Source organism: Pteropus alecto, unplaced genomic scaffold, assembly GCF_000325575.1.
Source record: "Pteropus alecto unplaced genomic scaffold, ASM32557v1 scaffold223, whole genome shotgun sequence".
NCBI classification, from domain to species: domain Eukaryota; kingdom Metazoa; phylum Chordata; class Mammalia; order Chiroptera; family Pteropodidae; genus Pteropus; species Pteropus alecto.
This window is the reverse complement of record NW_006434441.1, coordinates 1482433-1495554: the sequence shown is the minus strand read 5'-3', so window position 1 is coordinate 1495554 and position 13122 is coordinate 1482433. Positions and strand designations below refer to the sequence as shown.

The window sequence follows — 13122 nt, the reverse complement described above, 5'->3', positions numbered from 1 at the left end:
GAGTCCACCCCTACCCTTGCCAAGCTCCCTCCCACCAGTTCCGGGCTATGAAAGGGCCACAGCTGAGACCTTCAGATGTTCTGTGGATGCTCAGAGCCTTGTGTTCAGCTGCCTCAAAACTGGTGGCACAGAACCAGGCCATCCTTTGTTCCTGAAAGAGGCCTTCCAATGTTCAGAAGTGTCCACATACTCCCCAAACCTTCATCCACTTCCAGCAGAACTCAGCGTCCAGGGATGGGGCCACTTGGATGCAAGCCTGATTGTCCCTTATGGGACTGCAGCAGGCAGATGTGAACCCCACTCTGATGTAGCAGGATGACCACAAGGAGGCCAGCTGGTCAGGGCCCCAGAAAGGCAGGCTGCAGGGGAGCGCTGCTGAAAATGGGGTGTGTCAGTTACAGTCCAGGCACTCTAGGACAGAGGGGAGTCAAGACAAGGAACTGGGAAAGTGGAGAATTCTCAACAGGATCAATGAAAAGGTCCCTTTTGGATGCCTGATGGTGTACATCTCTGCACTCCAACATCACTCCCTAACCTGGGCAAGTTTCCTCATTTCTCACTACCCAGCTACTCAACTGGAAAGCCCTTCTCCTGCCTCCCCTGGGCCCTCTACCCTGCACAGCTAGGGGAGAGTGGACCAGGAGCATGGAGGACTGGGAGGACTCTCGGCCAGGCCCCAGGAAGTGTATGAGGGGAGAAGAGGCCCCGGCTGAGAGGATGGCGGTCTCATTCAGGCCTCGACTCTAGCAGCTTTGTTTCAAACATGGATTTTTTTCGGTTCTCATAATTTGCGGAACCCTGTAGCAGAGTAGAGATGATCCACTAGCAAATGGGGAATGATCTCAGCCCTAGCCCTCACTGAGTTTTGTTAGACTAGGTAGGAGCTCTGAGGCTGCTTCAGCCCAGCATGGAATGTGAGAACGTCAGGGACTCGGCTGCTCTGTGCCTCAGTTTTCCTGTCTGAAAACAGGGCTCAGAATAGTACCTGGCCAGTGGGGTTGTTGGGAGGGGTCACACAGGTGATCCAGGCAGATCGAGCCCCTCCCCAGACAGGCAGCCACTGTTAACTTACTCTTTGAGGAGCTAGATGTCCCTCTGGTTGAAAGTTAACTGCTAGACACAGTAAAGATATTCTGGGCTCAAGCCTTCCCCACTGGGTGGTTTGGTGAGCATGCATTCAGACTGCAGGGCTGTGCGAGGGCTGCAGTCATCAAGTCCACAGTCAGGGCAGACCCAGGTCTCATGACTTCTGAGCTTATGCAATTAGGGAGACATTTGAAGAACAAGAATACAAAACAATCATGGGGACACAGTCCTAGCCTCTCCCAGGGCCTTGCAAAGGTCCCATGCAAGGGGGGGCCTCAAGGCCAAGGGCCCAGAGCCATGATGGTAAATGGCACACTGGTGACTGGGCTGAGCCTTGGAGCCCAACCCAGGACTCCCAGTGCTCGCGATATTCAATAGGACTGGACCTTATGAGTATGAGGCACACACTCACTGCTCCCCTCCCCTCTCTGCAGCTGCCTTGCCTCTCCAGCTACATCAAGCTCAGAGTCTTGGACTGGTGAGCAACTGGGTGGAAACTGAAAAGCATGCCGGGGAGGGGAAATTTGGAGCTGGGCCAGGGGCTCAGCCTGCAGTACGTTTCTCTCCAGCACCAAGAGCAACTGCCAGGATGAGGTCGGAACTGCCAGCCTATCTCTCAACCAGATCTCATCCACCGGAGCAGAAATGGAAGGCAAGCAAGCTCTCGGCCCCAGTCCAGCACCTCTCTCGCCTGGCCGTCCTCTCACCCTCTCTCCCTGCAGGAATGTACTCTGGCTTCCTGCCCTGCTTTGGTCCCAGCTTCCTGACCCTCCATGGGGGTAAAAAGGCCCCTTTCCGGATGGAAGAAGAAAGTGCCGTAAGCATCTTACGTCAGCTCTAGGGAACAAAGGAGGTAAAAACGACCATGTGTGAGGGACCAGAGCCTCAGAGATGCCCGGGGAGGGTCCAGCCCGGTTTCTGTCCACAACACACGCTGGTGAAGGACATGAAACCTATACATAAATGGCCATGGAGGTGTGTGACATATGCTGTGGCACAAGAAAAGAATAGATGGAGGGCATTGAGTTGGGACTTCGGGTAAGATTTTCAGCAGGTGGAAATGAACTACAAGACAAAAGAAACAGCACAGGTAAATGTAGAAAAGCACAGGGTTATTTAAGCCTGGTGACAAATGCCAGAAAGCCAAGTCCAATCGGCTTACAGAGGAAAGGGGGCTGGGAAAGACTCTGATCGAAGAAGAGGCAGGCACGGGGACCTCAGTGCCATCCAGAGACTCTTTTTCTCTCCAGCTGTCATCTCTGCTGTTCTGGGGCCTCATTCCTTCACCCAGCAGCCAAGCCTCCCTGGCTGACAACCCTAAGCCGACGCCCATTTTCTGCGGAGACAGGACCAGTTAGGCCAGGGGAGCATTCTAATTGGCCTCCTTGGGTCACGTGTGCTCTCCTCGGGCCAGTCACTGTGGCTAAGAAGGCAGGGCATGCCCTGATTGGCCAGGTGGAGAGAGTTCATTCAGTCGTTACCTCCCAGTAGGAAGCATTTATGGGGCAGAATGCTGAAGGGCAGGAGTGGATTTATCCTCCCTGAGTAGGAAGTTACTGGACAACTCTCTTGGTTACAGAGGAGTTGGGAGGTTGGCCTGTTGTGTTTCTCTCATCCTTTTTCTCGCCATTTTTCCTCCCTGTACTTTAGACTATTCCCAGCTCTGTTAAGGACGGTTTGGAGTATCGAGGCCGAGTTTTCCTGGAGTTAGTCACCCACATGACGTACCACCAAGACAACATCATAAAGACCCTCTCCCAGGAAGTGACAAGTATAGAGGTAACCCAGAAAGAAAGGGGCCCTCTGCCTGCCCCAGTTGACTGTGTGTCCCGCTTTTGGCCTTGGCAGTTATTGGCCTGAGGATGGTGGTCAATCCACCTGAGCCTGTACTGAGCCGCGACTGCCTTCACGCTGTGCCAAATTCCAGGTGGCCAGGGGACCCAGTAAAGACAAGATAAAGCTTCGGTTTAAGCAATGTGTCATCTAGTTAAGGAGAAATGTTCTAAGGAACATCCTAAGGAGTTTGGATTGCTTCCTGAAAGCAGAGGAGGGCTGTTGAGGCAGGAAAGTGTTAAGAATAGATAGGAGGGGAGTAAGGCCAGCCATACACTTAGTAGAAATAGGGCACAGTTACAGAGAGGACAGCTGGAGAGGAGGGAGCTGGTGCCAGAGTCCCATTGGAAGCAGAATAACAGGAACCACCGACTAACAGGACACAGAAGTGAGGCCGACAACCCTAAGCCGACACCCATTTTCTGTGGAGACAGGACCAGGTGGTAGCTGAATAGGGCTCACAGGGGAGAAGGAGTGTTGGGTTTAAGACAGGAGACCTGAGCTAGTGAACAGACTGGGGAAATGCAAGAGCAGGGCAGAACTTGGCAACAGAAATGAGAGACAGGCTAACAGGAGGGATAGAGGACCCTGAGCAGATAGGAAGCGTGGTGGTGAAAGGAGGGCGCTCAAGAAGGGCCAAGAGAGAACACGTGAGTGTGTGCAGACTCCATCATGTTCCCCTGCCCACACTCGCTCTCAGCCTAGGAGGGCATTTGGGCAAAACGGAGAGGGGTGGGGTGGCCCACCATGGGTGTCCCGACCTAGAGGCTAACCTGACCAGGGAGAAGGGCCTCCTGCCCAATTTCAGGAAGGAAAGGAACCAGGGCTGGCAGGGAGTAGGCGATGGAGGTCCTAGGAGGAACTGCCACCTTGACCAGAGGGTGAGTGGGAACCAAGGCAGGGTTGGGGGTGGAGGAATGAGGCCCCAGTCTAGCTCCCCCTAAAGAGAAGCAAAGATGACTTTTGAAAGAAACGGTACTCCATCCTCACCCCCTGCCTGTTTTATAGCCTTGTTCTTCCTTGGCTTCCATTTTGAGGGTCTGGGGGGTTATTGTTTTAGAAGCATCAGAGCCGCCAAAAGTATGGGCTGTGTGTCGTCTTCCTTTCCTGTACCATGATGCCCAAATTTAACGACCTGATCCGATTTGAGGTCAGCATTGGCCACTATGGAAACAAGATGGACCTGAATTACAAGCCTCTCGTCTCCACCACACAGTATAGCCCAGTGATATACGACGGTAATGGTCAGATCCAGCCGGGAAGCAGCATCCACTGCACACTGGGCTCTGGGCTTGGCCTTTTTATGGGTGTTGGCTCATGGAACATTCATAGGCATTGTTAACCCACATTTCACACCTGAGGAAAATGAGCTTCAGGGAGGTGAAGCCACCTGCTAAACTGCACAGCTAGTAGGTGGTGAACCCATGATCAGAATTAAAACTCGGTCTTGGCTTCAAGTCCTCTCCACACTACAGCTTCCCCAACCCATCTTCCCCCAACTACTCTGACCCAGCCCCATCCATCCATGCAGCTGCCATTCACTGCTCATCTGCCCTCCTGCTACCCGTTAGTCTGTCCGTTCATCCAGTGTCTACTTACTGGATGCCCACATTGGGCGCTAGAGAGAGCAATCCTCAAAATGCAGCCCCCAGGCAGCATCGGTACCGCCTGGGAACTGTGAGAAATGTGGATTCTCGGCCCCACCCAGGTCCTGCAGAATCAGAAACCCTGGGCATGCCCCTCTCCACCCCTGGCAATCCATGATTCAATAAGCCCTCCAGGTGATTCAGGCTGAAGTTTGAGACCCATTGCCCTGGAGGAACGTGGCCTCCCTCTCCACATCAATCAGTTTTGCCACCACGTAGCCCATTGAGAACCTTTTGGGCATCCCTCATCTCTACCTGCGTTTTAAAAAAACAGCTTTATTGAACTATAATTCACAATACCATACGATTCATCCATGTAAAGTAGACAATTCAGTGGTTTTTAGTATATTCACAGACTTGTGCAACCATCACCATGGTCAATTGTAGAAGATTTTCATCACCCCAAAAAGAAACCCTGTGCCCACCAGCAGTCTTTCTATTCTTCTCCATCTTCTCAACCTTAGGCGACCACTAATCTAGTTTCTGTCTCTATAGGATTTCCTCTTCTGGACATTTTGTATATGTGGGATCATACAATATATGGTCCTGGGCAACTGGCTTCTTTCATTTAGCATAATGTTCTACTGGTATTTAAATTATGAAATACATATACGGAAAGTATATACTATGTACATGTAGTTTAAAGAAAAAGGAGTACCCATGAGCTCACCACTCAGCTTAAAAAGGCAGAAAGTTGTCAGAGCTCCAGATCTATGAACCCAAGCAATACCACGATCCTGACTCTTGTGATCATCACACCCCCACTTTTCTTTTTAATTTTTACCACCTATGTGTGCAGCCCTAAAGAGCATACTATCGTTGCATTTTATGTCGGTAGGACCTTCGTTCTGTATCCATCTGTTTTTGTGTCTTTCGCTCAATATTAATTTATATATATATGTATATATATATTCATAGCTAAAGTTCATTTTCATTTCTGTGTGTATCCCATGTATAACATTCCTTGAGAGTTTGGTAGGACTCACCTCTAATTATATGGTACATGTAGACATTTAGGTTGTATCTTTTTTTTCCTACTATAATAATTTTGTTATAAACATTCTTGTGCATGTCTTCTGGTCACGAGAGCAAGACTGCCTCTAAATTATACACCCAGGAGTGGAAAAGAAATTCTAAGCAAGTAATGACACCTAATTACACTTTCATCAGCGTAGTACTCAGTCTTGGCCCTGGCCTTTTAATTTTTGCCAATTCGGTGAATGTTAAGTGGTCTATTCTAAGATCTTGATTTGCATTTTCTTGATTCGAAAGCTGAACATCTTTTCATGTGTTTACAAACATTTTTTTCCCTCATCTGTAAAAAGCCTGTTGATATCTTTTATCCATTATTCCATCTGGCTATATTTTTCTTATTGACTTGTTTCTGAAACAATCTTTTGTCAAGTCTATGTCGTAAAAAACTTCCCTAAGTTTTGATCCTCCTAGATCATATTTGGCACATGGTGTACTCTTTCAATATGTAGATACAAGTCTTTTGTTGCTGTTGTTAGCAATTATTTAGTGGTATAATTTACATTTCATAAAATTCACTTGTTTTATACAATTCAGTGAGTTTTAGTAAATTTACAGAGTTGGGCAGCCAGCATCATGCCTCTCCCCCCAGTTTAGAATATTTCTATCACCCCAAGAGATCCCTCATGCTTGCTCGTGGTCATTCTCCTATCCCATCCCCGGCCCAGGCAACTACTGGTCTACTTCTGTCTCTATAGGTTTACTGTTCCTGGACATTTCGTATAAATGGAATCATGCAAAGTACGGTCTTTCCCATTTGGCTTCTTTCACTTGGCAGACTGTCTTGAGTTTTATCTATGGTGTAGCATATGTCAGCACTCCATTCCTTTTTATTGCCAAATAGTATTCTATTCTACAATGTATCCTTCATCATTTGTTAATCCACTCATCAGTTGATGAACATCGTTTTTACTTCCATACTTTTATGCATGAAGCTGCTATGAACGTTTGTGTAAAGTCTTTGTGTGGACATCTGCTTTCATTTGTCTTGAGGAGATACTTAAAAGTGGAGTAGAATGAATTTTTAAGAAACTGCCAAACTTTTCTAAAGTGCCTGCACCATTTTCCATTCCAATATCTCTACGTCCTCACCTGTTTGCTGCTGTCTCATTTTTATTATATCTATTATAGTGGGCATGTGGCTCACTGTGGTTTTACTTTGCATTTCCCTAATAAGTAAGGACACTGAGCATCTTTTTGTGGGCTCAGTGGCCATTCATATATCTTCTTTGGTTATATGTCTATACAAATCTTTTGCCTATTTTTAAATTGGGTTGTCTTCTTGTTATTGAGTTGTAAGGGTTCTTTATGTATTCTAGATGTAAGTCCTTTATCATATATATGATTTGCAAATAGTCTGTGGCTTGTTTTTTCATCTTCTTGATGGTGTCTTTCAAAGCACGAATATATTTAATTTGGATGAAGTCCATTTCTTTTTCTTACATGGTGTCATATCTAAGAACTCCTCTTAACCCAAGGTTATGAAGGCTTTCTCCTATTTTTTCTTCTAGAAAGTTTATAGTTTTAGTTCTTACATTTAGTTCTATGATCTGATTTGAATTAATTCGCATATAGATATCCATTTTTTAAGCACACTGTTAAAAAAAAATCCTTTTCACATGTGGGTTTTCTCAAATTATATTTTAAAATACCCTGTTCCATGGTCTAGGTTTTCTACTTAGGGGCTGTGTTTATGGGTTTCACGATTCTCTTTTGTTTTCTTCTATAGCTGTCATTTTCTCTCTGATCCTGTTTGACTCTATTTCCACTTTGGTCACTTTTCTCATTTCTATGCCTCTCACTGCATTGTCCGCAGGGTCTAATCTCCCTGGGCTTCTTTTTCTACTGTCTGCCTTCCTGTGAGGCTTTTGTTTTTTTCTTTTACTTGTTTTCTGAGTTTTGCCAGCTCACATTTCCTCATCTGAGTCTTGAGTTTGTCCTGGGAGTGTATTTTTGCTGGCACTTTCTGCACTCGGCTCCCGTCAAGCTGGGCTCCCAGTTGCCTGCCTTGCTCCTCACATCCCCACAGGTGACTCTGTACATCAGCTCTTAGGACTCCTACGGCAATCCTAGTTGCTTTTGGCAGTCCTGGGGTATATTTTGAGTCTCCAGATTATATCTGTCTTCTTGCTGTTTTGTATGCCATCTAAGAGTAGAGGAAGAAAATTGCCATCTTGTATCCCTACGCCCATATCTGACAGCCCCAGTCCTGGAGCTCCTTTTATTTATCATTCCCTCAGTGCCAAGGTCTGAAGCTGCTGTCTTCCGACAATTCTGGAAAATCATAAGATATTTTCCCTTTGAAAATTACCTCTTCCTCGTCTCTTGTATCACCTTCTTGAATTCACTCTGTCCTCTGGACCTTCTTGTTTTATTTTTCATGTTTTAAAATCTCTCTTCCATATTTTTCATCTCCCTGGGCTGTATTCTGCATAATTTCTTCTAGAAAAAGCCTTAGCCATTTCATTTAAAAATTTTTGGCAGTTTCTTGTCCTCCTCCCGCACTATTCTTCCATATACATAGCTTTTCCCACCATTCGACACACTGTATTTCATGTATTTGTTGTGTCTTTTTTGCCCTTGCTATTGAAATTCTTAAGTGAACTTTTTGATTTGAGTGTAACATAATTATGGAAAAGTACACAAACTAAACTGTCCAGCCCAGTGAATTATCGCGAAGCAAACATATCCGTGTAACAACATCCAGACCACGAAAGAGTCTCCACATCCCAGATGCCCCTTGAGCTCCCCACCCCCACCAAGAGCAGCCACCCTCCTAGCCTCCAATTTGTTTTGTCTGGTTTTTAACTTTATATAAAAGAAATCCTATAGTATGTATTCTCTTGTGCCTGGCATCATTTGCTCATCATTTTATTTGTGAAACACATTCACAGACCTGGATAACATTGGGTGTAGTCGTAGCTTATTTCTCCTCATTGCTGTGTAGTATTCCATTGTGCAAATACACCATGATTGATTTATCCCTTCTACTTGTGAGGGAGATTTTAGCAGTTTCCAATTTGGGGCTACTCCGAATGGTGCTGCTATGAACCTTTTTCTACTCATGCCTTTCTGTTGGGTACACACCTAGGAGCGGAATTGCTAGGTTAGAGGGTGTGTGTTGGTTCTAAGCTGTTTGTCTTCTTCAAACTTTATCTGTGGAATCCTTTGGGACTTGAATAAAGTTTCACGCCCCAGAGGGGGTTTGTCTTTGTTTCCTCCAGTCACCTGGGGCATTGCCAACCAGACACCACTTTAAATTTTATGCAGACCTCACGAGTGGCATGAATGCAGAATACAATCTGCATGAGGTCTCGCTTGTGGTTACAAATTTTTAGGAAATTTTCCTCTTCCCCTCCCCAGAGGCATGTTGGAGAAAGGCACATTTCATCACGGCCTTCCTCTGTGTGATGGGTTATTTCTCGTTGATGAAGGGTTTAGGTTTTGGAGTGCCAGCTATGCATGGAGTATTAGTATGCTAGGGCTGCTGCAACAAAGTGCCACAAACTGGATGGCTTATAACAAAACAGATCGTATTCTTTCACAGAAACTCAAGACAAAAGCCAGCCTAGTTTCCACTTGCCTCAGACTTTCTGCTTTTTATTTTGGGCTTCTGTGGGTTTCTTCCTTTTACGTCAACTCAGCAACGCACCTCAGAAACACAATCCCTCCCATTCCATCTGGCTTTTCCCCTCATTTCAATAAGGGACACTGTCGTGGGTTTTATCTATCTTTGCTCGTGACCCCACTCCTCCACATTGGCAGGACCTCTGTGTTAGACGGCTGCCCACCCCACAGCCAAACCTCAGCCTCCTCCTGAGCCCAGGGCCCACTCCTCTTTGCCTCTCAGACCACCCAGAGGGGAGACCCACCTCGAGGCATGCCTCTTGCGTTGGCAGCTCGCCAGCGGGTAAGGGCATGGGGCTCTGGAGCTAGATATCCATGTTAGGACCACCTGGCGGTGCCACGTTAGGCAAATACTTCCCACCACTTGCCTGGATATTCCCACCTGTAAACTGGGAACTTTGAAAGGTGGTGTGACACACTGAGCACAATGAATGCTCCCAGAGTCCCTTAGACACCCCCCATTGGTCTCTATGTCTTAGGGAACATCTACCATTATGTGCCCTGGTATAACACCAAGCCGGTGGTGACCGTAACCTCTTACTGGGAGGATGTCAGCTTCCGCATGAACTGCCTGAATCTCCTCCACTTCACTCGGGACCGCCTGGTGAGTGGTACAGGGCAGGGCACAGGGTGAGACCCAGATCACCAGCAAGGGACTTGGAAAAATGAGCCACAGAGGAAACTGGCCACTAGGCTCACTCATGCCTTCCACACCGATTGGGACAGAAGCACCAGACACAGCCCCTGTCCTCATCATTTGAAAAGTCAGAGATGCACATAGTTACTAGGCAGTGCAGTGAGTGCTGCATTGGACATATAGGTACTGAGAGCTGTCAGGGCAGAAATTGGGGTGTGAGATGAAGAGAGGACAGACAGTCAAGGAGGTGTTTGAAAGGAGGTGACATTTGAGCACAGTCTTAAATAATGTGGAATTTGTTGGGGGCATGGTAGGGTGCAGAGAAGGAAAAAATGTACAAAGCCATAGGTGATGTGGAAATAAGGCCAGAGAAGGTGGGAGGAGTCAGATCACAAAAGGTCTATAGGTGCCTGTCAAGGAGGGAAGCCCCTGCACAGTTTTAGGCAGGAGAGCCACCTGGGGCCTCCACCTGAGGTGTGACCTCCTCAAACATGGAAGGGAAGCCCAGGGTCAGGATCCATACTCTTCCATGTCCCACTCCTTCCTGGCTCCTGCTGGCCACCCATTTCTTCAGTTGGGTTGGAGGGGAGGAGCATGGGATCCTAGTCATGCAAGGGCATGAGGCAGCTTTGGACTGGCATCCCTGGGTTACTCAAAGGTCCCCAAGTCCTGGCCGAAAACGTCTCGTGTCAACCAGCCCTATAGCTTTCCCCCAGTGTCACAAGTTCACCTGCCATTTCTCTCCTGTCCGGCAGAAAGCCAACCTGGACACCCTGAAATCCATGAGGAACCTGAAGGACCCCGCCCTGCTCCCCCAGTGGGAGAAACTGCTAAGGGAGCTGGTGGAGGACTGCAAGTAGGAGCGGGACGCGCCCTTCCCCACTCCCCACTTCCTCCAACCTCTCCCAAACCACAAAGCTGCTTCTCCTCTTCCATTAGGATTTGCAGAAAATGGCCCTTACTCCCGCCCCAGCATTATCCCTGCTGTCCCCATACCCACCCTGACCTCCCACCAAACCAAGCCCCTCCCTGTTATTCAGACAAGCCCTGTACTTCCCAGCTGCCCCTTCCCACTGTTGCTCCTCTCTCCAGGGCTCTGCCTATTCTGGAAGACTCCTTGTAAGGCCTCTGCCGGCCCCACACCCCACTTGAGTCCCCACTGCCACCTGCCAGGGTTTGGCTGGCTCCCACCCCTCCCCACAAGGAAGTCCTTGTGCACTGGCTCATGCAGGGGTTAGGAGGGTAAGAGAGGGATGAATGAGATGTTGGGGGCCAGGCTCACCAAGTGGGCTTCCTTAGGACAGGTAGGAAGGGCTCCCCAGGTCAGGCTGGCAGGGCACGAGCCGGATCTTGAATCTGGGAAGGGCACACCGGCCTAAGGCAGGGTGAGAGGTCGCGAGATAGCCCAGCCTCCCACCCCTTCCTGGTCCTGGCCACAGGTGCTCTCTGCCCTGCATGACCAATGAGCCCAAAGCCACAAACCTGGACAAGAAGAGGTGGCAGCTCCGCAGCTATCTCCTGAAGGAACTGGCCCAAAAGGCCAAGGAAGCGCAGCCTAGGGAGATGGTGGCCACCGTGGAGGGCTGGCTGTTCCGCCTCAATGCTGTGCTTCCCGAGGTGGGTGCTGGACGCACCGGCTGGGAGCAGGCCTTGGAGCTGCATGCAGACCTGACCCTCCCACCTTGGCAGCCCCAGGTGAGCCTCCCTGACGTGATGATCTGGCTGATGGCTAACGACCAGCGAGTGGCCTATGCACAGGTGCCAGCCCACAGCATCTTGTTCTCCCGGACGGGGGCGCTGCATTGCGGCCAGTTCTGTGGGAAGACACAGACTCTCCTCCTGCAGGTGCAAAGTGGCCGTCCAGTCTGCGGGAAGGGAGGCCCAGAGATAGCCCAGGGAGAAGCCCCGATGGGGGAGCAGCCCCCAGGGGCCTTCCCAAGGGCCTGTCCACTGCCTCCTTCCAGGGCCCTTTACCTGTGAATTGGGGTGTAAAGTCACCAGGGGAAGGCGGGTCCTGTGACCATCAGCATGAGGCTGAGGCCAAGTCCATGTTCTCAGATTTACCACCTCCATCACCCTCATGCGACACTTGATCCAGTCCCTTGTCATCTCTCCCCGGGACACGACTGCAATCCAAAATATTTAATGCTTATAAGGTTTGGGCACCAGCCCATCATATCATAAACAAGCCATAAATAAGACTGACAACACCATCCCCCCACCAGCCCTGACAAGTCTCCCGCTTCCAGCCCTCTCCCCCAGAGATAGGTGAGGGCACAGCCCTGGCTTCCCACTGCCGCCTAGAGAAGGTTTGATCTCGCTGGCTTGGCCCCAGCCACCCCTTCTCATCAGCTCTCTCAGACCTCATGTCAATAGTCAGTGCACACTAGGCTCCCCACCCCAAAACCTATCTGACCTTGGCCCTCCCACCATGGTAGAGGGCCTCTCCCATTGCTATCTGAGTTCTTATCCTGCAAGCACTGACTCCTGAACTCTGGCTGTACCACACACTGGCTTGTATGACTCCAGGCCAGCTCCTGGCTATGCCCAGCCTCAGGCTGCTCTTCTGTAAAGTGGGCCTGGTGACAATGACACCCAGCTCACGATAGTGTGTGACAGAGCACAAGCTAAACATTCGGCACTTAGCACCATGCCTGGCACACAGTGAGCAATCAGTGATCGCTAGGATCATTGTCACTGTCACTGCCATTGCTACTCCTCCATGGAGCCTGGCGGGCCCCCTAGGTAGTGCTGCCCCTCCCCCGGCTCCACCAGCCCTCTGTGAGCATGGGGTCCAGCTACCACCAAGTGCTAACCGAGCGCAATGTGAGGCTCCTGCTCCTGGGGCTCCAGGTGAAGGAGTAGGTATGTGCGCCCCTCCCTCACCTGCGCTCCTGCCCCTGGGGGACCTGCACCACCATGGGGTTGATCTGCCTCTGGCTCAGTACCCAGAGGGTGAAGGACAGAAGGACATCCTCCCAGCCCACCTCCGGGTCTGCATGTGGCTGGGCAACATCACAGACAGCACAGACCTGCAGCTGCTCCGCCAGGGCGAGATGGTTGTGTACGCAGAGACGGTGAGTGGCCTGGAGGGGACAAAAGGTGGGGAGCTGCAATGGCCCAACATGGAAAAAAACGTGACTGGGGAATGTGGGATTGGGAAAGGGAGTCTGAGCGAGAGAGAGTGGCAGCAGACACTAGAGCAACCTTAGCTGCCACCAGTTCAGGTCCCTGGTCGACAAGTCATAGTCCTGTGGTGAT

At 49.5% G+C, this 13122-nt stretch overlaps 1 protein-coding gene across 1 annotated transcript in view; it reads left to right on the top strand.

The window, feature by feature from the left end:
- Positions 1-13122, top strand: part of FER1L5 (fer-1 like family member 5) — a 42522-nt gene that overhangs the window by 15705 nt on the left and 13695 nt on the right. Inside the window, exons 15-24 of the mRNA XM_025045045.1 lie at positions 1521-1564; positions 1656-1738; positions 1809-1903; positions 2737-2865; positions 3980-4157; positions 9704-9828; positions 10617-10717; positions 11301-11478; positions 11551-11706; positions 12807-12938. Of these exons, the coding sequence (XP_024900813.1) occupies positions 1521-1564; positions 1656-1738; positions 1809-1903; positions 2737-2865; positions 3980-4157; positions 9704-9828; positions 10617-10717; positions 11301-11478; positions 11551-11706; positions 12807-12938 (1221 nt within the window). The remainder of the gene's footprint in view (positions 1-1520; positions 1565-1655; positions 1739-1808; positions 1904-2736; positions 2866-3979; positions 4158-9703; positions 9829-10616; positions 10718-11300; positions 11479-11550; positions 11707-12806; positions 12939-13122) is intronic.